The sequence below is a fragment of the Morus notabilis genome, unplaced genomic scaffold (genome assembly GCF_000414095.1).
Source record: "Morus notabilis unplaced genomic scaffold, ASM41409v2 Scaffold189, whole genome shotgun sequence".
NCBI lineage: Eukaryota > Viridiplantae > Streptophyta > Magnoliopsida > Rosales > Moraceae > Morus > Morus notabilis.
The window spans coordinates 853-25,050 of NW_010362536.1; the positions used below are offsets into that span (position 1 = coordinate 853).

Genomic DNA, 24,198 nt, shown 5'->3' on the forward strand with positions numbered 1-24,198 from the left:
ATTTTTGAAGACGGAAAGACTTGAGGAGACCGTGGAAAATCCGAACAAGAAAAGTCACCGCTTCGATATTTTGAGTAGTGAGGGTGGACCCACGTAAATTCGCCTAGAGAATTGCTTATTAGTGATCAAGAATTGCTCATTAGTGATCATGAATTCTCACAGTAGAAAATACACGCGAGTTTCCATACCAGAACCTTATTATTCTTTTGCAACTTGCATGTAGTCTATATAATAGTATACTCTCATCAGTTAATTTTACCTTTATTCTATTGAATCTATTCCAACCTTTTTTTATCTTTATTTTAATTAAATAATACATTGCAGAAGTTTATAATATGATATAGTAATTAACAAAATTTAATACATATTCAATCTTTGTCTTTCACATAATTCTTCTACTACGTCATCATTTACCAATTTCCCTTGAACTGCCTTACTACTTGCCATTGTATGTATCTTTTTTTAAACAAAACTTACTTGCATGAGTCTTTTATTTTTATCTCTTACATTTAATTAATACAATTTTAACTAATATAGTTATTTGATCATGTTGATACCGAAATTCGGTACAACATCACATGTAGAAGGGCACGGCACTCGGACTTTGCTCTCCACCTTTTCTGGTCGAATCCCTAGCACTATTATGGACGGATCCTTAACACTATTCTGGACAGATCTCTAGCATCGTTTGCTCGAGTCTTAGAACTGTTTGGGACGGATCCCTAGCACTGTTCTGACCTGCAAGGAAATAGGAGATAGCCTCAGAGCGAAGGGGACACCGGTCCGTCAATGACACTCCGACGCTCAAGTCAGTGTTCTGGTCGAGAGCAACAAATGAGTGGGCAGAGTTAGGTGGGGGAAAATATCCGTACTTTATGAGCTAATGAGCTTGGTATTTATGGAGTATTTTTTGAATCCAGGTATTACCCAGATCCAACTCAAAACCCGGAGGTAATCTCGGTGTAAAGTGGATGCCACGTGGCAGTTAGTTGGTTGATTGGGCATTGGTCCTATTTCGCCAATTGGTGTCGGATGGTGCTCGGACAAAGTGTTCAACCCAGGGCCCGGTCATGGCCTGGTCGAGTGCCCAATCTAGTGCTCGGCTCGAGGCTTGGTTATGGCTCGGCCGGGGCTCAGCCCGGGGCTTGGTCGGGTGCTCTTCCCGGGGCTCGGTCAGGTGCTCGACCGAGGCTCGATTGGGACTCAACTGGGGGCTCAGCTTAGGGCCTAGTTGGGTGCTCAGCCCAGGACATGGTCGAGTGCTCGGCCGGGGCTCAGTTGGGGCTCGATCGGGGCTTGACTTGTGGCCTAGTCAGGTGCTTTTCCCGGGCCCGGTCAGGGCTCGGTCAGGTGCTCGGTCGAGGCTCAGTTAGGGCTCGACCGAGGCTTAGTCAGGTGCTCGGCTGAGGCTCAGTCGAGGTTAGACCCGGGCTCGGCTTGAGGCCTAGTCCGGTGCTCAGCCCGGGGCTTGGTCTAGTGCTCGACCTATGGCCCAGTCAGTGCTCAGCTCAGAGCTTGACCAGGGCTCGGTCTGGTGTTTGCTCTGGAGCCCAGTCATGTTCTTCCAGTCGTGAAAGGACCACCCCGAACAGATCAAAATGATTTTTTTTTTTGTAGAATCAGAAATTGTTATTATTAATGCAAAATGTCCCCTATAATAACAATTTCTATAAGTGGAGAAGATTCTTCCAATAAAATGAACTTATTATCTATATTAAGAGCAAAAGAAGCCAAAAGATAGGATGCATTATCTGCCTCCCAAAAAACATGGCTAATCTTCACTCCTTAAAAAAAGATAATAAGCTGGATAGATCTGACAATAAAATATTGAACTAATTACAACCAAAAAGATTAGTCTTCAGAGCTTGAACCATTGTTAATGCATCAGACTTCACTTTATGAAGAGTATTCCTATATTCCTTGCCAAACGAAACTTAAAATAAAGGCTTTACTTTCAGCCACACGAGCAATCGCCATCTAACTTTTTAGTCGAAGCTGTCATAATAAGGGTTAAAATGGCCCGACACATCTTATGGACTAGGATTGGGCTGCAACTCCCTAGCCTGTGGCCCTAGCACGGCCCAGGCCCGAGCGAGGCACTGGCCCGACCCTACACGGATGCCCCGGCATGCGGCCTGCCCAACGGTCACACTGAGCCCGACACGTAACCCAGTACGTCACGGGCCTAACGGTCGAAAATGACTCCTCCAAGCCCGGCCCGCGATGTGCCTAACGACACAATTTTGAAAAACTACCCCAAAAACTCTTATAAATACCCCACCTCACTCACAACATTCTTCACACTTCTACCTCTTTTTCAACTCTCAACTCCTCTCACTCTCATATTCATTATTTGATTCTTAGTTTTCTCCCTCGATTCCTATCTCTTATCTGTTTCATTTACAAATTTCAATCAAATTCCGCTACATCTCAAAAAAAAAAAAGATATTGACGTATTGTTCTCATTTTTTTTTTTGTATAATATTTTGTTTCTATTTAATGTTTACTTACCTTGTTTATTGTTTATAAACCCGTTTGTTAACATGAATTTATGTTTTTTTTTTTTTTTTACAGAAAATGGCGGAAGGAAATTTCCTTGATTTCTCTGATCTTAGAGATCAATCATTTTACGAGGATGAAATATTGATGCACAACTCCAACCCCACTGAGCCGGATACTATTTCGGTTGATAATTAATCAGTGCACAACGAGAAAGCTGGAGAACATACTAGGAGAAAAAGACCGTGAACTGCTCATGCATGACAATATTTCACCGAGGAGCTACGGCCTAATCCAAAATCAGGTGAAGTTGAAATGCGTTCGGTATGTAAATATTGTAAAAAAATATTTTTCTAACAAAAAGGGTGGGGGTACTGGCCATCTTGATAGACATTAGAAAACATGTCTACCATTGCACTAAGGTAGTAGTGTGGACTCCCACCAACAAACATTGTTACTCACATCACAAGGTTTATAAAATTTTAGAAGTCATGCACAACGTGCTCGTGAGGCACTAGCTAAATTTTTAGCTAGTGCCAAATTACCTTTGTCTTTTGCAGATGATTCAACATTTGAAGAATTCATTCAGACGACCTCCTGTCCACAATTTAAATGGGTAAGTAGAAACACAACACGAGCTGATGGCATGAAAGTTTTTTATACAATGAGACAATCTCTAATTGATAATTTTAGGTCTTTCAATGCTATAATCTCTTGTACTTCTGATCTTTAGAAAGGGTGCAATAAAACTAGTTATTTATGCGTCACGGTGCATTATGTTGACTAGGATTGGGTTTTACACAAACGAATAATTGGTTTTCGTTTATGTCAATTTCCACATAACGCAAATGCTATTTTTTTCAACTATAATGGAAATTTTTAATTTTTATGGGATTAAATATAAAGTTTTAACAATTACTTTTGATAATGCATCATCTAACACAACTGCTATTAACATGTTTAAAGCTAATTTAAAACCACCTTTTGGTGGTGAAATTTTTCATCAACGGTGTGCGTGTCATATAATAAATTTAGTGGTACAAGCATGAATTGAATCTATTTCCCCTCATCTAACAAAAATTAGAGAATTGTTATCTTTCATATCTAGTTTTGGAGCTCGGCTCCAAGAATTTTGACAATATTGCAGGAACAGCTAGATGCGGCCAAGAAAGTTTTCAACTGATGTGAGACATAGGTGGAACTCCACCTACTTAATGTTGAAGACTGCAATTTTGTATCAATAGATCATCAGTACGTACGTGAATAGTAAACATGGTGAACATTTTATTTACGATCCAGATTGAAAGATTGGTGAGTACTTTTTTAAAATTTTTACAACGCTACTGAATTACTTTTTGGTGTTTATTATCCTATTGTGCATTTAGTTTTGCATCAATTATTTAATATTTCAGAAATATTTGCCTATTATAGGCATACTGATCTTTTTAGACCCATAGTTAATGAAATTGAAGTTAAATTTAAAAGTTATTTGGCTAGTTGTCCTATGTTATATGCATGCATTAGCAACCATTTTAGATCCTAGATACAGATTAGATGGGACCAAATGTTTGATGTATGCTACAGCAGATAATTTAGGTATTGATATACAACTAACCATAGAAGAGGCTAGGAAAATGTTAAAAAATTTGTTTGCTTTGTATGAAACAAAATTCCAAACAAGACAACAAGAACATGCAACTTCGATGTCAAGGAGCAGTTCGGGGCCTAAAGGATCATCGTGGAGCTTCTTGAAGAGGAAAGAGAAAGCATCGGGATCGTCATTAATACAAGCGTCTTCAAAACTAGTAAAATATTTTGAATCAAATTTTGTAATTGATGATGACAAACTGGACATCTTACAGTGGTGGAAAAGCAAGACATATCGTTTTCTAAACACTATCCATGATACCACGTGACATTCTAACAACTCCAGTGTCAATGATAGTATCAGAGCAAGCATTTAGTGCAAGCAACCGAATTCTTGACGAGAAGAGGAGTAGAATGTACTTGGATATCTTGAAGGGACTAATGTGCGTGAAAGACTGGGAAGATTCCAGAAGACGGAAACAACACTATACGGATGATACACTTCAAGAATATTTTTCAAACTTAGACATAACGGAATCTTCTGGAAACGATTCGGCCACAGTGTAATTTACTTATCCTTGTAATTTACTTATCCTTGTATATTGCACTCTTTTTTCCTTCGCTAAGTTTTGTCCCGATCTCCCCACGGGTTTTACTTGGTAAGATTTTTAACGAGACAGTCATTTATGTGTACTTATTTGTATTACTTTAATTCAATAAAATCACATCTTTTATGGGCATATGATATATTTTCTTTTTTTCATTAAATATTACAATAAATATTAAAATGGCCAGGGCTGGCCTATGAAGGGCCTAGGCCCGGGCTCGGCCCTGATCCTTACGGACAAGGGTCTGAGCCAGGGTTGGGCCTAAAGGAAGACCCTCAGGCCCGACCCTGAATTGTTCAAGTCCGTGCCTCTCACAGCCTAGGCCCATGGCAGGCCTGGGGTGAGACGTGTCGTGCCGGCCCGGCCTGACACGTTTGACACCTCTATTATTAGCCAATGACGAAGTCATGTATGTTCTCTTTGTTTAAAGTTGTTTCAAATTTTAAAACTCTATTTCACTATTTTGTCCAATCCTTGTGTTCATCCTGTGGTATAAGATTTTACATTTTGAATCACAATATTCTTAAAAAATAAATTTTGAACACTCCATTCATTTCGCTTATTCGAGTTTTGCTACAGTAAAAAGCTATCACAAACAATCTAACTTTTTCACTACAGTAAAAAGTTCTCATATAAAATCACATCTCAACTCGAATTAAAAACTCGAATCAACGAACTAAACGGGCCTTAAAACTATAAAGTTAATAAGATAGTTTTAAATTTAAACAATGTTAAAAGAATATAAATTTTAGAATAAGATACTAAAATTGGACAAACTCCGCTAAATCTAATAATAACAAATAACTTTTCATTGACAAAAAAAAAAAAAAAAAAAAAAAAAAAACCTTCTGCTGGAATATAGCTAGCAATTCTATTTGTCAAATAAGTCTTTGAAAAGAGTCCAAACCAAAGAGAAACTCCTTTAAAATTCTCCACTAACTCACATTAACAGGTTGTTTAGTATATAAAAAATTTAAATAAAAAAATTATGCTAATAATTCTTTTAAAAAAATTTGAATTAAAATTCAAATCATAATTTAAATACACTTCTCAAACGGAATCTAAAGACTTCCAATAATTAGCTTTTCAGTGGATTTAGCGTTTTTTTTTTTGGGGGTCATTTTATAAAGATTTTGCTCAAATGCTTTTCTCTTGATTGACCCAAGGAATTTTTTGTTCCCTGTTTGGTTCACTAGCCTATGTCTGCCAGTGAGCAAGGAGAATTGAAATCTACCATCCAACTTTCTCGTCCGCAACACCATGACATTCTTATATTTTATACGTGGATGATAAATGATTTAACCCCATGCGGATTATATTTCCATCCTCTCATTAAAGTGGGCATGAGTACATACAGAGTTGCTCTTTTTTTTTTTTCCTCTCCTTTTTGATAGAAGAAATTAAGGCCACGTTCATTTCACTGATTCAAGTTTAGAATTTGAGTTTTACTATAGTAAAAAGCTCTCAGAAACAGTCACATCTAACTGTTTTGCTACAGTAAAAAGCTCTCACATAAAATCACATCTCAACTCGAATCAGCGAACTAAACGAGTGCGTTTAGAATAAGGATCCGTGCCATGGTTCGGATCACAATTCGTGACTCGTTATAGTATTTTTTTCACAAAAAATACACGTAAATCGAGAATAATTTTAAAGCATGGTTCTGAATCTATGAATCAACGTCCCCTAAAGAATTTCATAACGAGAATTGGTGTAAATGAAACTTTTTTTTTTTAACTAAATGATATATCTAAACACTAATTCTCTTCCCACAACCCAAAAAATATCAAATTTTTGAAAGTTATTCTTTCTCACTCAGTGAAAAACCTAATCAAAGGCTTGGACGAGGCTCTAAAGGGCTAGCTAGACAAATAACACAATATAGTAATATATGAGTAACAATTTGAGTCATGACACGATAACACGACTCAAAACTCACACAAAATTAACGAGTCTGGGCTTACAATAAGAGCACTCCTTTGTGTGATGGGAGACACAAAAGTAGGCCCCACTTATAAGGCCTACGTGGATCCCACCATGTGGGGCCTTCTTCTTTGTGTCTAGGAGGATAAATTCCTATGAGGACACAAAGATTTTCCTTATAATAAATAGGTTTAAGTTATAATCGAGTTGACACGATTAATAAAAGGGTTGGAGTAAGGTTGATCTTTTAACACTTTTACCTAAGTTGACACGATTAATTGTATATATCATTTATAAATTAGTGATACACGATATAATATAAAAAATTTAAATGATGTATTAAATACAAATAATATGTATTTCAAAATTTTTAGATAAATTTTACTTGTTTTCTTAAAAGAAAAGATAAATTGATCTATAAAACTAATAAACATGCCATGATCATGTTAAATAAATTCTAATTGTATCGATTATTTATTCCATATATTAATTTAAACAAGTTACGAAGTTGACACGATAAAAAAATAGGTCGTGTTTAAATTGACACTTTGACACGTTTAATAAATATATCGTGTTTTAGGTTGATATTTTTTGACACGCTTAATAAACGGGTTAGACACGACCATTATCATTAACATGAATTACCATCCTAATTATGTTAAAATAGCATAAAGAGTTTAGGATACAATACAAATTACACAAATTAAAAACATTATAATGCTTGTTACATAATTTTATATCATAAAAAGTAAACTCATTATATTAATTATGACGTAATTTTACTATTCCTAAAATATTCACACAAAAAAAGACTGTATAATTGAATTCCGAAGGATGGTATTGTGGAAATTTTGCAAAGAAATAAGGATAATTAGGACATTATAGGAATCGATCTCCATTTGGATAACGGGCTGCGCAGGAACCAGGAAGGCCATTTTGGTTTGGTATTTGGATATGATAAAAAGCCGAGAGAAGGAGAAGGTCGCACACACTCGGCTGCTGCTCTCAAGCTCTTAACAATGGCTTCCTCATTAACCTCCTCTTTCCAAACCAGGTAAGACCCATCAACATCCTCTTTCTACCTTATACCATCTGCTTTATCTTTTTTTTTTCCCCGTGAATTTGCACTTCAAATTTTTTTTTTTGGGCCAGTGTATAAATTATAACATTGCTTCTGCAATGTGGTTTCCGTATCATGCTGCTGGGTGATTATGATTTTGTTAGGAATTTTGGAAAAAATTGAGCTTTTCTTGTGAATCCTTGAACGTTCTCAATATTGGGTTTTGTTGGCTTTTGTGTGTAAATTAGTTGGGTTGTCTGTGTTTTGGTTGATATGGGTCTTCTTTATCTGAAATATAGTTTAGCTAAACAGCACAACTTTGCATCTCAGTGTCTTGTTGCTTCACAATTTGACTTTGTTTCTGTTGCCACACACACACATATGTACATGTGTGTGTGTGTGTGTGTTTTTATTAAATACCAGTGTTAATCAAATGCTGATTGAAAAGTTCGACATGGTTGTTTGCCACGTATGCAACAAAATCCCTCTTATGTATGGTAGTGGGTGCAACATTACACTTATGTAACATGAATTGGCCCTACCTCCTAGTTATATTTACTTTTGGAAAATGAAAACTTGGATGCTTGAAACTTTAGATTTGCTGACTCAGTTTGTGATGGTCGCAGTCCTTTTTCTTGTTCTGGAAACATGAACGTAATTTTGTGATGCGAATTTGAATACAAGATTTTTTTCTTTACGAGGATTCGAAATGCGAGAGATGATATTTAGCATTTCAAATAGCTCGAAACTTGTCTTAATTTATTATATGACTGATCGCGGTTAATGATTATTGAAGCCTGCTATAGCTTCTTGTAATAACGGAAACTGTAGTTTGAGCTTCATATTGTTTCTTGTTTCTCTCCAAATTTTGACGGGAAACTTACAAAGTCAGATTGTGATGTTGGGGCTTAGCAAAGAGACAACTTGGTTTTTTGTATTTTTGTTTTGTTTTGTTTTGTTTTGTTTTGTTTCCTTTTCTTTTCCCCCTAGGCCTCAACTTTCTGAGCACATGAATGCAGTGTCTCTTATGTCGAGTATTTGCGTCTGACTTCTGCAATGTATATAGTATTGAAATGATTTCACCTAAGAGTTGACTCTGCAGCTTAGACTTTACAGAGAAATATTCCGAAAATTTAAGAGGAAATTTGCATATGTTTTCAGCAGCTTTCGATCTGTATTTTTGGGCGAGAGAAATGGATTCTCTGTTTCTAGTGTTCCTGTAAGTCGTGTTGGGTTTGTGAAGAAGAACATAGAATGTAAGGAATCTCGAATTGGAAAGCAAGCAATTGAAGTGCCGAGCAACGTGACAATCACATTGGAAGGACAGGGCTTGAAAGTAAAGGGCCCTTTGGGGGAACTCTCACTCAATTATCCACGCGAAGTGAAGGTTGAGAGGGAGGAGTCTGGAATTCTAAGGGTGAGAAAGGCAGTCGAGACTAGGAGGGCGAATCAGATGCATGGCCTCTTCAGGTAAACTCTCCATCCTCTGCTCTATATACTTATAGTGATAACAAGACTAAGAACATATCAAATACCATAGCGGATAATTTGAATTTAAAGTCAGGGTTCTACACTTATCAATTGAAAATTCCGTTCTGATCTTTTCTCTTCCTGTCCATGTCTGTCAATCTTATGTTAGATTAAGGTTGATAGCAAAAGGGAAGAAAGAAAGAAGGATAAGAATTTGGTCTGTATTTTACGAGAATGCTGCTGTTTAAATTTAACTTAACTACCTAATTATACATGCATACATAGATAGCTGATAAAAATTCTAATTATGCTAAATTAATGGAGGTTTTAAGCTGATTTTGTTTTATTTTTGTTACTTTATGGATGCTGTACTTTTATTTTGCTTCTGTAAAAATCTAGCCATTATTACGGGATATGTATCTCCAAGCCTGCTCCCCAGGGCAAGCTTTCAACTACAGAATTTGTAGAATAGCGATTTCAAGAGCTTGAGAAATCACTGATATTATAAGTTACTTTATTTGATTAATTCACACATATTCAATTCCCTTTTTTACGTTGTATATGAAAGAATATTAGAAGTTTGGTCTTTACTCTTATTTACCTAGTCGGATATTGAAACAATTTTGCTGTAAGTAAAAGGTAAGTGCACTTAATTCACGAGCAGTATTCTTGGTAAAATCTTCTTTGGATTGGCTCTTACATGCCCATTTCATCTAATTGGTTAGGACGCTGACGGACAACATGGTGGTTGGAGTATCAAAAGGGTTTGAGAAGAGACTTCAACTGGTCGGTGTGGGATATCGTGCGATGCTGGAAGGGAAAGACTTGGTACTAAGTCTCGGATTCTCTCATCCTGTGAGGATGACGATCCCCAATGGCATTCAAGTGAAGGTGGAAGACAATACCAGAATCGTTGTTAGCGGTTATGACAAGAGTGAAATCGGGCAGTTTGCAGCTTCCATTAGGAAGTGGAGACCCCCAGAACCATACAAAGGTAAGGGTGTGAAATATGCTGATGAGGTTATCAGAAGAAAGGAAGGAAAAGCGGGGAAGAAGAAGTAATAAGCCTCTAATTGTTTCTCTTTTGCTTGTTAGTGTACATCAGCGGAACTGTATGTGCTAAATTACTGTTAAAGAAAAAAATTCATCTGTATCGAGTTTTGTTCTTCAATATCATTTTCATTAGTGTTAGTTTCAAAGTGGCGTGTGGAACTACTATTCCTTTGACTTCCATTACTGAATCTGATACTAAATGGTGCTTACTTTTTTGGCCCCTTAGGACTTCTTGTTCTTCAATTTAATCCCTTTTAAGTAAAATGACAAAAGCAATGTAGAAAATGCCCTAGAATTGTAAAAACCAGATAGCACAAAAACAGATGGAACACCAAAAGATACTGAAACAATTCACTTCACAAGAGAGGAAAGTCAACATTACTACAATATATTTTGTTTATCTACTTCATACTCATCAGTACCTAGACATAACGTTCATTGCCCAACCAGAATTGCCTTAGAAGTGTTGCATTTAACTAAAAAAGACTCAGAAAGCTCAGAGGAGAGAAAGCACAAATCCACATGAAGGTGGCATTTACAGGGAACATCAACAGTCGATGAAACAAAAGTTACCACAACTACTGAACTTAGTAGATGAAGCTAGACAGAGGATAGTGTAAACTTTTTCCAAAACGTTGCTCCAAATGCAATTATTGACATCCAAATCACCAGCACTGCAACCATTGTTAAACAATGAATGTTAAACCGTATTCAGACTGAAACAACCTTAATATATCGAAGGTATAAAGATGCAGACAGGAAGCACTGCTTTCAATTGAACAATTGAGAGAATAGAGCTACTTCACTTTCTTCATTTTTAATTTTTAATTTGTTCTTTGAAAATCGGTTAAGAAGAGAAAGCCATATACCTAATAGCTATTGTTCTCTCCCGAGTCTCCTGATCCTTCATGGACCTCTGAGCCTGATTTCTCAGATTCCTCTGGCTTCTCGTCGCCTCCATTTCCATGCTGCGAATTCGAACAGAAAACAGGGATTGTATAAGCATTAGCCATTAGATCAGAAAACCATAAACTGAGGAAATTCACTATTTACAATTTGATAATACCAATAGGAAAAGATTCTTTGGAATACATCAGTTTCAAGTTGATATTGAAGATATTACCAGCTTTTTATACGCTTCCAGAGCTTTCTCATACTCTGCTTTCCTCTTCGAAGCTTTTTCAACGTACGGAGCCTTGTCCTAAAGAAACAAACACACACCAGAAAAAGAAATTACAGTTTCTTATCAACGGAATCTCTAAGATACAAGGGAAAGACTAATCGATTAATCAATTTTTTTACATTAACAAGACTCGCTAACATGCTTTACATCAAACATCAAAAGTGAAATTCATGAAGCAACTCACGCAATGATCTCTGGATTTTGATAATATAATAGCTTATCACTTTTTTTTTTTTTAAGTAATCAATTTATATCTTCCACTCTATAAGATTTACGCTCCTATACGACACAGGCAAGAGGTGATCTTACAGCATCAGACATTGATTTCCATTTCTCTCCACCAGCTTTCCCTACCTGCACGGACGAAGCATCTAGAAAAATGAATATCCACTACCGAAACGTTTCTCTCTGTATAACTTCCTAGAAATTGAAATGAAATAAGAGTTGCGATTTTCAGTTTAAATTTTCGACAAAACGCATCGCCATACATGAACAAGTCGGTAATCAGAAAATAAAAAAAAAAAAAGGAAAAAGAAAATTAACCAAAAAAAAAAAAAAAAACTCCAATCTCACTTCTCTTTTAGCTTCAATTTATACCGAAACCAAACGTGGAGCAAGAAGTACATATAATTTTCATTAATGAGAAAACAAATTAGTATCGCCGAGTTCGAATCTCACAACTGCAACAGATTTCACATCCGGATAGTTCTCCTTGTAAGACTTTCTGAACTCCTCCCTGTGATTAATACAAAAGATCACAGCCAGGAAAAAAAAAGAGCACTCGATCAGAACACAAACTAAAACGAACGCAATAAAATCAAATCGAAAAACTCAAGATAAGAAAACTACATGAAGACGAAAAAAGCACTGGCAGGACGCTTCGGAGCATCGGAGTTCTTCTTGCTGGCCTTCTCCTTCTTCGTTTTGGTCGCTCCGGCCTTGCTCTTCTTCAAAATCCTTCAAAAACAAAAAGCGATCGATCAAACTTGTCGACAAAACCAAAAGATAATTCAATAGCTGATCCAAGAGAAGCAACAAGGAAAACAGAGAGAGAGAGAGAGAGAACGGAAAGCAACGAAGAGACACAAATTCAGCTCAAAACGATTTGAATATAGAAGCAGAAACGGAAGAGTGAGAGCTTACTCAACGTCAGGCTTCTTGTGAGCAATCGCAGCGGTTTTCGGACCTCTCATTCTGGCGATTTCTGATCTCTGAAACTCGTAGATACTCACAGAGAGAGAGAGAGCAAAATGTAAAAGAAGAACGAGAGAGAGAGAATGAGGTGGGGGTTATATATAGATACAGAAGAGAGGGAAGGAAGAGCTCAAGCTTAACGAATTCGAAATCGAAAGAAATGGGAAGTTGCGTTGAAATTGCTGCGATCGGAGTTTTTGTGAAAATGGGCGGGAAAGTAGTGGACGGACGAGTTAGTTACGTGAAGAAGCTTGAGATGATCACTCTCGCGAGTTTCAGAGTGTAGTGGACTCGCCATCTCAAAACTTACACGTGTTGGATTGCTCGTTGGAGTGGCGCGTGGAGTTTATCTGCGAGTAGGTTTTCTTTTCTGCTCTATATGCGTGCGTGCAAAACCGTCTCTCTGAGGATCAACGCACTGGCTCAGGCCGACGCAGTGAAACGAAAACATATAAGCATGCCATAGCTGATGCAAAAATTTCCATTTCCTTTCACTCTCTTTTGATACAGAAGGCTGACATTTTCTATTAACTAAAAGGCAATTTTCACTTTGTTTTTTTTAAAAAAAAAAAGGTAATTTTGACTTCTTTCCATTAAAAAAAAGTAATTTTTACCCAGATTTTCAAAATGTTTAATATGATGGGGTAAACCTAGAAAGAAAGTATGTTGCGCAAGAAAAGTCAACCGGAGCTGGTCGGGCTGCATGAGCAAGTTGGCTGGCCCTTTGGATAGAAGATTTGGGCCCTATATAGTGTATAGGCCCGAGGCGGACCCAATGGAGCATCAAACCAAAGAGGCGGGCTTCGGCCTAGCCCATTTAGTCATGCTCATTTTGATAACTTTTGGTAAACCTAATCTTTTTTTTTCCCTTTTTTTTTTGGTTCGGGTTCGAATTAGAAGTGTGTAATAGTCAGGGGTTGGGGTTCAGTTGGGCTTTAGGGGTCACTAACCCATGATCCACCTTGGAGTTGGACCTACCATTTCTTTTACTTTCTTTTATAGAAAAATGTAATTGTTTTTCAATTTTTTGTTGTTGTAATATATATGTTTTTTATTGTTATATATAGTGGTCAGATCTTAACCTTTTTTTTTTTTTTTTTTTTTCTTGAACTTCATGTGACAGATTTGAACTCTATATTTTATCTTTATGGTGGAATTAGATGTGAATTTATTGCTAGACTACTTAATTGTGTATTATTATTTGTATGATTTTTTTTTTGTTTTCTTTAATGATGAATTAAAAGTTGAAACAATAAAATACAATGATTAACGTAATTTTATTGAACGGATGACCTCTGGATAGCCGAAACCTGTTACGGGGTGGATGTACGGCGGCCTATCTTCTTTTTTGCCTGCATCTTGAACCCATTACATTGTCATCCCTAATTAAGACACAATTACCATATATATCTCATAATGAAACCACACGATATGAATAAATGTTTAAGCATAGACAATAAAAAATAAAATAAAAGTTTTACTCTTCGCAACAAAATTAAAGAAAAGAATGGCATTCTTTCTGTGTACTTTATATCTTAAAAGGAAAAAAGAGGGAAAAAGAACAAAAATGAACAATATATAATAAGATTGAACACCAATGATTAGATGATGAATTTCTCGAACACCAATATGAAGAATTTAACCCACCAGTAACTTTGGAGCCTTTAAACGATCCGATGGAAATCAAACATTTGTCGTACCCGAAAGAAATCAGATTTGGAGCATCAACATTGACGTCCACCTTCTGGAAAAGGCTTGCAACCAACTCAAGATGCAATGTTTTGTTACAAATCTTGAATTGTTGGGATCCTCCCCGGCAAGCCAGTTTCAACTTCACAAGATGAGGAAGTCTGAGAGATTCGATCTTGCGACGTCGTCGCATGAGCATCCTTGACGGCCTTCAGCCATTGACGCAACACCTTAAGATGAAATTTCTAGTGCGCCATTCTCATCATGTCGCCAATCCAATGTCCCGTATAAGAAAAAGTCTCAATCCTTGTGGCCAATTCAAATTCAATTCTAGAGCATCTACAATGTGCAATCTTCAAGGCCTTGAGATATCAGTTTGAAATAGTAAGCCTTTCTTTTCAAGCCAAAGCAGAACAACAAATCCGATTGCTCTAGAGAAGAACAACTTGAGATTATGTCAAGAGCATTCTCATCATCCAACTTATAATATTTCAAGGAGAGAATTTTCAAGGACTTGAGAGTAATAAAGTCAATATTATTATGCACATTCAACGTCAAGTTGGCCAGTTTCAAAACTGTTAGTGAATTTACATGAAGAATGAATTGAGATAATGTGTACAAAATTTCATTGATTTTAGTATCTATATCCAATTATCTCACATTCCTCTCAGCAAAAAAAACGTAACAAATTTTCCATCCTATCAAAATCTTCTCCATAAATAAGTTTGTAAAGCTTGAATTTTTGTATCAAATTATTGTCCTTGAATTTTAACAAAGTTTTGTCCACAAAGTTGACAAAAATTGTCTTGGTCTTCGTTTACGTCGAATACGGGGTCCGAAGCCCAAGCAAGAAACCAAACCTTCCAAAGCCGGCAAATCCGGAAGGCATCGCCTTTGGAAAGGAGCGAGAGGATGTGCCTGATGAGGTTGTCCAGTAACCTTATAGCTGATCCAAGACGATGTCGTTTTGGTGGTCTTGAATATGATGATCGTCTTGCTTTGTTATTACGAAGGACTAGAGAGAGGCTTCTATCTCATGCACTGGATTAGAAAGGACTAGATAGGATTAAATTTTAATGCTGTGTTTGGTGAACATTTTCAAAGAACTAGATTGGATAAATTTTTATCCAATCCATTATCAGAATCCCGTAGAAGGAAATGTTGCTATCCCCTACTGAAGTATGTGATCATTCTTTACTAAAGCACATTGTCAAAAACACTAGGGACCTATTTGTGAATTTTTATAAAATTTAGGATTTAATTGTAATTTTTTAAAAGTTGAGGGGTCAAATTATAATTTTATATGGCTAAAATATTTTAAAATTTTATATTTTTGCCCCTTAAGTGTTGAAAATTTTAAATTTTTTACAAAAATGCCTTTATCCTAATAATACAACACCAAATATGAGATTGGATTGAACTAAAATCTAATCTTATACTTTCCTATACATTCTAATCCATTACCCTAAAACTGTACTATCCTATCCTGCACACCAAACAGGGCCCTTGAGAATTGAACTTTCAAGGGCAAAATGATTATTTTATTGGAAAGCTCTTCGTGGCATTAAAAATGTGGTCCAATCCAACCCTTGTCATGACTGTTCTAGTCATGAGCAATCACTATGGTAGCTGACATGTGAAGGACAATATTTTCTTAGACAGGAAATAGATCAAAGGAGAATCTGCATGTTTATTTAGTATCAATAAATACAAAAGATACTCGATGAATATCACCTTGTTTGGTCCTCCTGAGTACTAAGCTAGCAAGTTGCAGAAAAGGCGTCGCTTTCCAGCAAACAATATCTCATCACATAACATCCCATCTGATAAGATATATATATATATATATTTTTTTTTTTTTTTCTTTCAAACGACTTCACTATTAAATGTCTCCAAGAAAAAAAATTACGTAGTAGGATATGAAAAATATTTGCTTTGAAATAGTTTTGAATAATTGGATCACATAATCATATGTGCTCAAGTGAAATCTAATAATTTAAAATAACTTTAAAGGTACCTACCACATAATTAATCTTTTAAAAACTGTGAAACAATGACTTGATATATATTAGTTATAGGAATATATTAGTTATTTAGTGGCGATTATCATTTTTTTTTTTAACCAGCTAAAAGCTGACATCTAAAATTGGGTGAGACTCCATGTCATAATTAGTACTAAATCTTTAATCTTTTAATTTTTTAATTGTGATTTTAATTGTGATGTTTGAAATTTAAATTTTTTAAATTTAAGGTACACTCAAATCATGATTTTTAAGGTATACTCAAATTATGATTTTTAAGATATACTCAAATCATGATTTTTAATTGTGATGTTTGAAATTTAAATTTTTTGTGAAAAAAAAAACATTATAGCAAAATCAATAATTTAAATTTGAGTATATGAAACGTACAAGCCCTTAGTTTTATTTTTTCATATATCCTTTTTCCTAATAATAATAGTAGTAGTAATAATGTGGGCGACTTTATTAAAAAAGAAAAAAAGCTCATGAATATGGACTATTTAATTCAAAAAAATATGAGTTCACTTGTCACATCACTTGCTACAAAAATGTAAGAATTAATTTAACAAATGGTTCCTGAGGTTTTACTTTCAATTCCACTTTTATTTTTGTCTTTTATAACGTCCCACAGTTGGTTCCTAAGGTTTTATTATATTTCAGTTTTGGTCATTCCATACTAGGTGTTAAAAATTTAATAAAATCCGTATAAATTAAGGATCAAAATTGAAAACAGCCAAAATTTAAGAACTACTTGTAGAAATTAATTTTTATTTTTTTATATTATTTTAGTCCCTAAATGTTAGGTGTTGTCAATTTTAGTTCATAATTTTCACAGATTTTGTCGAATATTTAACACCTAATTAACAGATGGACCAAAAACTGAAACACAGTAAAATTGTAAGGTCTAACTTTGTGACGTTTTAAAAATTAAGGATCAAAGTGGGATTAAGAGTAAACCTTAAAATCATTAATTTGTGGAATTAATTGAAAAATGATGAGTGAGTTTTACTGGCTCATTTGGTATCGTTTTAGACTTAATAACTAGTTGGTTTCGAGGTTTTTGTTAGTTTTTATGTGTGTTTTCGTTCTTTGTTTGAAGGATAGGTGGAAGTCTATAATTTGGAAGGTTTTGGACAAATTTCGGTGGAAAAAGACAGCAATCATAGCGCTTAGGCGCCAATCTATAGTGTCTTGGCGCTGAGTTTTATGGAATTAGCGTATTGGGCAGAACTGATGGCGTTTTGGCGCTAGTTTGCAGCGCTGCGGCACTGAAATCCGACAAAAATTATGCACCGGGCAGAATGGGCAGCGCTTAGGCGCCCATTACAGCGCCGCAGCGCCCATGAATTTTATATAGCAGCGCCGCAGCGCTAGAAACACAGCGCCGCGGCGCTACGATACGAAAAAATACGCGTTTTGAAGGCCAATCGCGAGAAAACTTACCCTTTTTGACCCTAAGGCTCTGAAACATATAAATAGATGATTCTAAGGCAATTAAAAGAGACTTTTAAACTGTGGAATGACGGCTGGCTTTTGAGAGAGTATTCAAGAGAAGGAAAGAAGAATTGGGACGGAGAAGAAGAACGGCTCAAATCCGGAGACGGCTACACTTCAATTCAACTCCAAACTAGTTCTTTTCTTTCCTTTCCAATGATTAAGACTTTGTTTAGGAATTTATTTTGTTTAGAGATGAACTAATTCCTTTTTCTAGGGCTACGATGTAGCCAAATTATGAATGTTCGAATTCTCAATCTTCTTTTTAAGTAATTGATGTTTAATCCATATATTCTGAGTATTTCAATTTATTCTTAATGCTTGTGATTGTTTGGCCAACTATTACATGATTTTGTATTTGATTTGAGACTGAGAGGTGATAATTGAATAAGCTCTTAATTGAAATACCATGAGTTGTTCATAGGATAGAGATATCTATGATGCTTGTGCAGTTCTTTTGAATTTCTTACACTTAATTATTTTCAACAGGTTTAGAAGTCTGACAGAGATGTAGATTTTGCTTGTTGGATTAATATTATTGTTGCTTGAGAAAGAATAATAATTGCTTTAGAGAAATTGCTGTCAGTATAGGATTGAATGTTAATTTGCTTGAATTATGAGAATTTGAACATGATTAATTTGGTGAAATCGGAAACCCTAGAATCTTAATCTATTGAATTTTCATCCGTTGCTTAGCATTGTTTAATTTATTTAATTGTTTTAGTTTTACTTTACTTAATTTTATAAATTCTCTTTTCAAGTATTCAAATAAAATTAGGGTTAATATAATTTCGGTAATTAGTAAACAACAATCCTCGTAGGACGATATTCTTATTCACTATTATATTACTTGATTGCGATAGCGTATACTTGCGTTACGATTTTTCACAACAAAAAACTTATTGGAACCCCATACCCTTGTCATTACATGCGGAGATTACTAGTGAGAAAAGAATTTTAATGTTATCGGAACTTCAAAACTAATGCTACAATATCTTCTTCTCGTCAGTTCTTCAAAATTGGTTCCTTCGACGCATCCCATTTACTCAACCTTTTAGTTGCTTCTTCCACCTGAAATTCATTTCAAAATCCCGTTTTACAACAAAGAGAAATAACTGAAAGAACATAACTATTTATTCTAACCAACCCTTATTTCGGGAATAAGAGGATGATATTTTTGTTAATTGAATAGGGTTATAATAACGAATATTTTAAAGAAGACCTATATATGCACCTCTTTATTCCAGTCCGTCCGAAAAGTGATCCAAAACAGGATGAGTGTTTGCATCACAGTGCCTCCAATCATTCCCAACCATATCCCCTATACATCCAATGCGGACAATTAAGTAATTAACATAGCTGCAGGTTTAGTTTAGTGATAATTCAACATCTGATTTTATTAGAAAGTATTAGAGTTTATAAACGGCTCGTTTAATTTATTGATTCGAGTTGAGATGTGACTTTATGTGATAACTTTTTACTGTAGTAAAAAAGTTAGATGTGAATGTTTATGAGAACTTTTTACTATAACAAAATTCGAATCAGTGAAATGAACGGACCTTCTCTCCACTCACAAAACTAATAAAAAATAAAAATAAAAAAAAAACACCGTGTGTGTTTTGTGTTTTGTGTTTTTTTTTTTTTTTTTCTAAGCGTTGATATATGCATATTATTGCATTGAACAATAATGTACCTTTACACCGAGTTTGAAGTAAAATCCTAGAAGAGAACCCAATGGAACACCGACCGCGTAGTAACAACCTACGTTTATGTACGCAACCAAAGTTTGCCATCCACACCCAACAGCGACCCCTTCAACCACAAAACATATAATGTATATAATCGAATTAATAATGTTTATTACAAGCATATGATTTATTAAGCAAAGTGTGGGCAAAAAGCTCTTTTTTTCCTTTTTTCAGATATACTTACAAGAAGAATATCACAAAAAACTAGTGTATCACGTAAAAAGGATCGTGCAATATATAACTAACTAGGGTAAAAAAAAAAAATTAGTCAACTGATTTATCTGATTAATTCTAATGTGATTTCGTGTGTTCTCAAAATTTTTGAAGACTAAAATTATAATTCTTACCTGATAAGACGGGCTGAACTCCATTAAGGAGGAGAGTGAGAGCAAGGAGTGGACAAAGATCAGAAACTGCGGCCGCCACAACTTCACCCTCCGTGAAGGCGTAGCTAATGACATCACGCAAAAAAAGCACAACAATCGCAGAAATCACCGAGATGACGAAAGATATGACAGTCACCACCACCACAGAAAACGCAGTTGATTTTGGGTGTCCAGCTCCTAGCTCGTTGCTCACTCTTACGCTGCTTATAATCACATATTTACACATTGAAATTATCACTAATTAATTAGTAATTACCATTTAACCATGCATAGACTCTTGTGTCTATTCCATGAGAACTTGGGAAGAAAAGAAAAGTGATAGGAATAATACAAGACCTCGCTGCTGCATTTAACCCGATTGAGATCATCAACACCCATCCGGAAATAGTTGTGCTGCAAATTACACACAACCATATGGACATTTAATTAATTATATTGAAAGATCAAGTGACCTTTTTGTGGCAATTGACCAAAGTTGAAATTGCTTTAATGCACTAAAATCACAAGTAGACCAATTAATGGAAAATGAAAGAATATATTTATTTGTATGCTCATGGCTAGGGTGTGTGATGGGCATGAAGATATGATAAATGCAATACGACAAAGTCGTTGGCTTTAATCTTTTTATTTTTTTCCTGCACGAACTACTTGGAAATTGATTCAACTATTAATTATTGAAGATTAATAAGGAAAGGACGAATTGAGAGAAAAAGAAAAGAGAGAGAGGAAGATACAAGGATTAAGACTATAGAGACAATAAATTGAACAGAATCTTTGTCATGATTCAAACTACACTTGCCCAAGCATTTGTTACAATTTCTTAGCTATAAATTAGTGGTATATGGCATGTGTTTTTAGAGAAAACCAAGATCTTCCCTATTGCAAAAAGGAAAAAAAAAGTACATTACACAATTTTGTTATATACTTTATGGTCGACATTTGTATCTTTCAAACGAAAGAAATTAAAGTGGTTCAACTTTGCTAGACGTGGCAAAAAGTTTTGGCATAAAAATTACATGTAATTAGGCTATACTCCTACAATGACGATGCTATAATTATCACGCTAATGATATATAGCATTAATGAAATAATAAGCGATGTCGGAATTGCTTTAAAAAGAAGAATATTATGTGCTAAGTGATGTTGGTTTGAAGCACTATTTTCAGATTCAAACAAGAAGCATGTAATAATGGTGTAAGCTTGTCAGTGGGGACTGGGGACCAGAGGTACGTATTGTCCATTGACGATTGAGTGGGGATTGAGCATTAACATTTGGCTAGAAAATGTCAGTGCTCCAATCACTCACATCGATTGCATACCGATCATAAATTACGTAGCGTTTGGTTCATGAATTTAAATTATGTGATTAGAATTATTTTTAATTTATGTGTATTTTTTATATGAAAAAATACTGTAACGAATCACGAATTATGATTCGAATCAAGGAATGAATTAAGTACCAAACGGACTCTTAGTCTTATTTATCGCTTCATTTGACATGATGAATGACTTATTTGACAGTGGAGCACCACATCCACGTGAGAAAAAACAAAAAAACAAAAATCTCCTGTACTATTATTATTATCATTCTTATTATTTCGATGGAATCTCGAACTATTATGTATTTTTTGTTTCTTAGAAATATCATGTTCCTATTCTATGAAAAGAAAAAAGAAATTAACTATTATTATTATAAGATTAACTCTTGTATTATTATTACTTTGTTATGGCCGCCTTAATTACCATCACAAATCACATTTAATACCAACCGTAATAATTAATAATAAGTTCGAAATAATCCGCTTATAACTAATCCTTTTTGGTAGTATATATAAAAAAAAAAAAAAAACAAAACAAAACAAGAAAATAAAACTTACCAAATAGAGAGAGAATCGAGAGCCAACTCTGGGTTCTCCAGCAAGCCGGAAAGCAGGACCAGAATCTGAAAATACCACGTCTCCAAACACAGCATAACGGCCGACGCCGCCGAGAGCCTAAAGAAGCCGCCCAAGTCTGAAAAGGCTTGGGAGCTGAACCCGGCCCATGTCTTCCTACACCTCTCGCTCTTCACTATGTACACGAACTGGGCCGCCACGATGATCCACCACGACAAGCTCAGCACCAGCGACGCCCCCAGCAGGCCCATCCCGATCCGGTACACCGCCGCCCAACTCACGAATATGTGCACCACCAGCGTCGCCGCCGATATGACGGCACTCGGCACCACGATGCTCTGCGACTGGAGAAACTTCTGGATTGGGAAGTTCAAGGCGTACGCGAATATCTGCGGGATTAGCCCGTAGATGAACAGCGCCGCCGCCGACGCGATCTTCTCCGACTCGCCGAGGAATAGAAGAATCGGCTTTGAGAAGATGTAGACGACCGTTAGAAGGATTCCGGTCAACGTTAGAAGTATCGTTGACCGCTGTAGATATATCCCCAGCATTCCGTACTTTTGCGCTCCGTAGGCTTGTCCGCACAGTGTCTCCACAGCACTCCCCATTCCTAACTGTTATTTATTGTTTAATTAATTGTACTCAAAAGACGTTAATGTTATAATTACAGACATATAATAAAACTTAACGGTAGTTTTATTTATAATAAAACTCTACGGATCAAAACTAAAACATATATGATGTGGGTGTACCATTAGACCATAAGCGAAGATTTGGACGCCGTTGTTGCCGAGGGAGGAGGCGGCGAGTTCGAGGTTGCCGAGGTGGCCGGAGACGATCTGAGTTGACATGGACATGAGGTAGTTGATCATGTAGACGATGACGGCGGGTCCGGCGAGGTGGAAGAGGAGGCGGGACTCCATCAACAAGGCCGGGCCGAGGCGGCGGAGGAAGGGGCGGGTGGTGTCGGTGAGTATTCTCTCGAGTTCGCCGCTGGATTCGTGGCTTGTTTTGGGAGACGGGGACAGCAAGGGTGGAGAAGCGTGGTCGGAAGGTGGATGGAGTAGAGGTCGCCGGATATCTTGGTCGGAGGGAGAAGCCATGGTTAGCGTTTCTCAGGTGTTCTGAGTCGATGTCGTATGAAGAGGGCCAGTGAGAGAGAGAGGCTAGGCTTTTCAAGGATTGCGGGCGTACGTAGCGAAACAGAAAAGAAAATTAATAAGGTTAGGCGCATGTATAGAATAGGTGGCCAGAAAGAGAAGTTGCAAATGCAACAAAGATTTTTCATTTCATTTCATTTCATTTCATTTTTTTTTTTCCTTTTTCCTTTTGAAGTGCAACGAATGGAATTTTTTGTTTTCTTCTTTTAATGGAAACAAAGGAAGATTTTTAGATTATTCTCATTAGTGTCAGTTTATCCTGATTTTAAAAACTCACTTTGTCTTATAAATTTTAAATTATTCTCACTTAACCTTTTTTGTTGTAATTTCTTTTAAAATAAGACGGAAAAAATGGGGGTTAAGTGTGATCATATAATTTTTATATATTTCTTTTTAATATAAATCTAAATATAAAGACCACGTGACTAGGGCTGACAATTTAGATCATGACACGACAACACAACTTAAAACCTACACGAAATTAGAGGGTTTGGGTTAAAACTGGTTGAACCCGCCAAACACAATTAAATAAAGAGTCAGCACGACACGAATTCTTTAACACGAAATTAACCCGCAATAACTCGTTTATTAAACGTGTTATAAATAGATTTACATGAATACGACACATTATCAACCAATTCATAACATGTTTTATAAACATATATATTCAAGAAAAGGGAAAATAAGGTGATATATTCTCGAAGATAAAAACTTAAGTAAAGCCACTAGGGTTTCCTCACATTTTTTTCTCTCCATCTGACCCAGCCGCCCAACCCTAATTCTTTCTCTCTCTCAAATCTTTATACTACTACTTTTGCAATAATTTTTTTTTGTTTTTTAACGTTATTTTTAGCTGAAAAAATCAATTTAAACAGGTTGATCGATGAGTTGTAAACAGGTTACAACCCTTAATAACCCATTTAGTATACAAATTTTACCGGTTAACACAACACGTTAATGACCTGCTTAATAAACGGTTTGGCTATATCGTGTCTGTGTAAACCCACTAATTAAAGAGTCGTGTTCGTATTAAGGATTATAGTGTCAATTAATGGGCGTGACACGACACGAACCTGACATGGCAACACGATTTGCCAACCCTACACGTGACTATGTCATTCTCCTTTTTCTATTCGTTTTTAACAGAAATTACAACTAAAGGGGTTAAGTGGAAATAATTTAAAATTTAAGGAGTAAAGTGAGTTTTTAAAGTTTAGGAGGCAAATTA

At 35.9% G+C, this 24,198-nt stretch overlaps 3 protein-coding genes across 5 annotated transcripts; 1 reads left to right on the top strand and 2 right to left on the bottom strand.

The window, feature by feature from the left end:
- The first annotated feature begins 7,552 nt into the window (after nucleotides 1-7,552).
- On the top strand, nucleotides 7,553-10,420 carry LOC21385566 (50S ribosomal protein L6, chloroplastic). Of its 2 annotated transcripts, none has more exons than XM_024168338.1 (3): nucleotides 7,553-7,671; nucleotides 8,839-9,147; nucleotides 9,873-10,420. In XM_024168338.1, exons 1-3 carry the CDS (start codon nucleotides 7,637-7,639, stop codon nucleotides 10,207-10,209), a joined length of 681 nt encoding a protein of 226 aa, XP_024024106.1. In that variant the 5' UTR covers nucleotides 7,553-7,636; the 3' UTR covers nucleotides 10,210-10,420. The 2 variants fall into 2 exon arrangements, with proteins under 2 accessions (XP_024024106.1, XP_010100629.1); XM_010102327.2 differs by having other exon boundaries at nucleotides 8,842-9,147.
- A 649-nt stretch (nucleotides 10,421-11,069) lies between these two features.
- On the bottom strand, nucleotides 11,070-12,601 carry LOC21385567 (HMG1/2-like protein). The gene is made up of 6 exons (XM_010102328.2): nucleotides 12,527-12,601; nucleotides 12,233-12,340; nucleotides 12,062-12,119; nucleotides 11,693-11,737; nucleotides 11,324-11,401; nucleotides 11,070-11,168 (listed from the first exon to the last, which is right to left on the bottom strand). Exons 1-6 carry the CDS (start codon nucleotides 12,574-12,576, stop codon nucleotides 11,070-11,072), a joined length of 438 nt encoding a protein of 145 aa, XP_010100630.1. The 5' UTR covers nucleotides 12,577-12,601.
- A 6,061-nt stretch (nucleotides 12,602-18,662) lies between these two features.
- On the bottom strand, nucleotides 18,663-23,090 carry LOC21385569 (protein DETOXIFICATION 40). Of its 2 annotated transcripts, XM_024168334.1 has the most exons (7): nucleotides 22,563-23,090; nucleotides 21,793-22,424; nucleotides 20,252-20,308; nucleotides 19,877-20,115; nucleotides 19,475-19,593; nucleotides 19,016-19,102; nucleotides 18,663-18,852 (listed from the first exon to the last, which is right to left on the bottom strand). In XM_024168334.1, the coding sequence occupies exons 1-7, from the start codon at nucleotides 22,911-22,913 to the stop codon at nucleotides 18,787-18,789; spliced, it is 1,551 nt and encodes a 516-aa protein (XP_024024102.1). In that variant the 5' UTR covers nucleotides 22,914-23,090; the 3' UTR covers nucleotides 18,663-18,786. The 2 variants fall into 2 exon arrangements, with proteins under 2 accessions (XP_024024102.1, XP_024024103.1); XM_024168335.1 differs by lacking the exon at nucleotides 19,016-19,102.
- Between the last annotated feature and the right edge of the window lie 1,108 nt (nucleotides 23,091-24,198).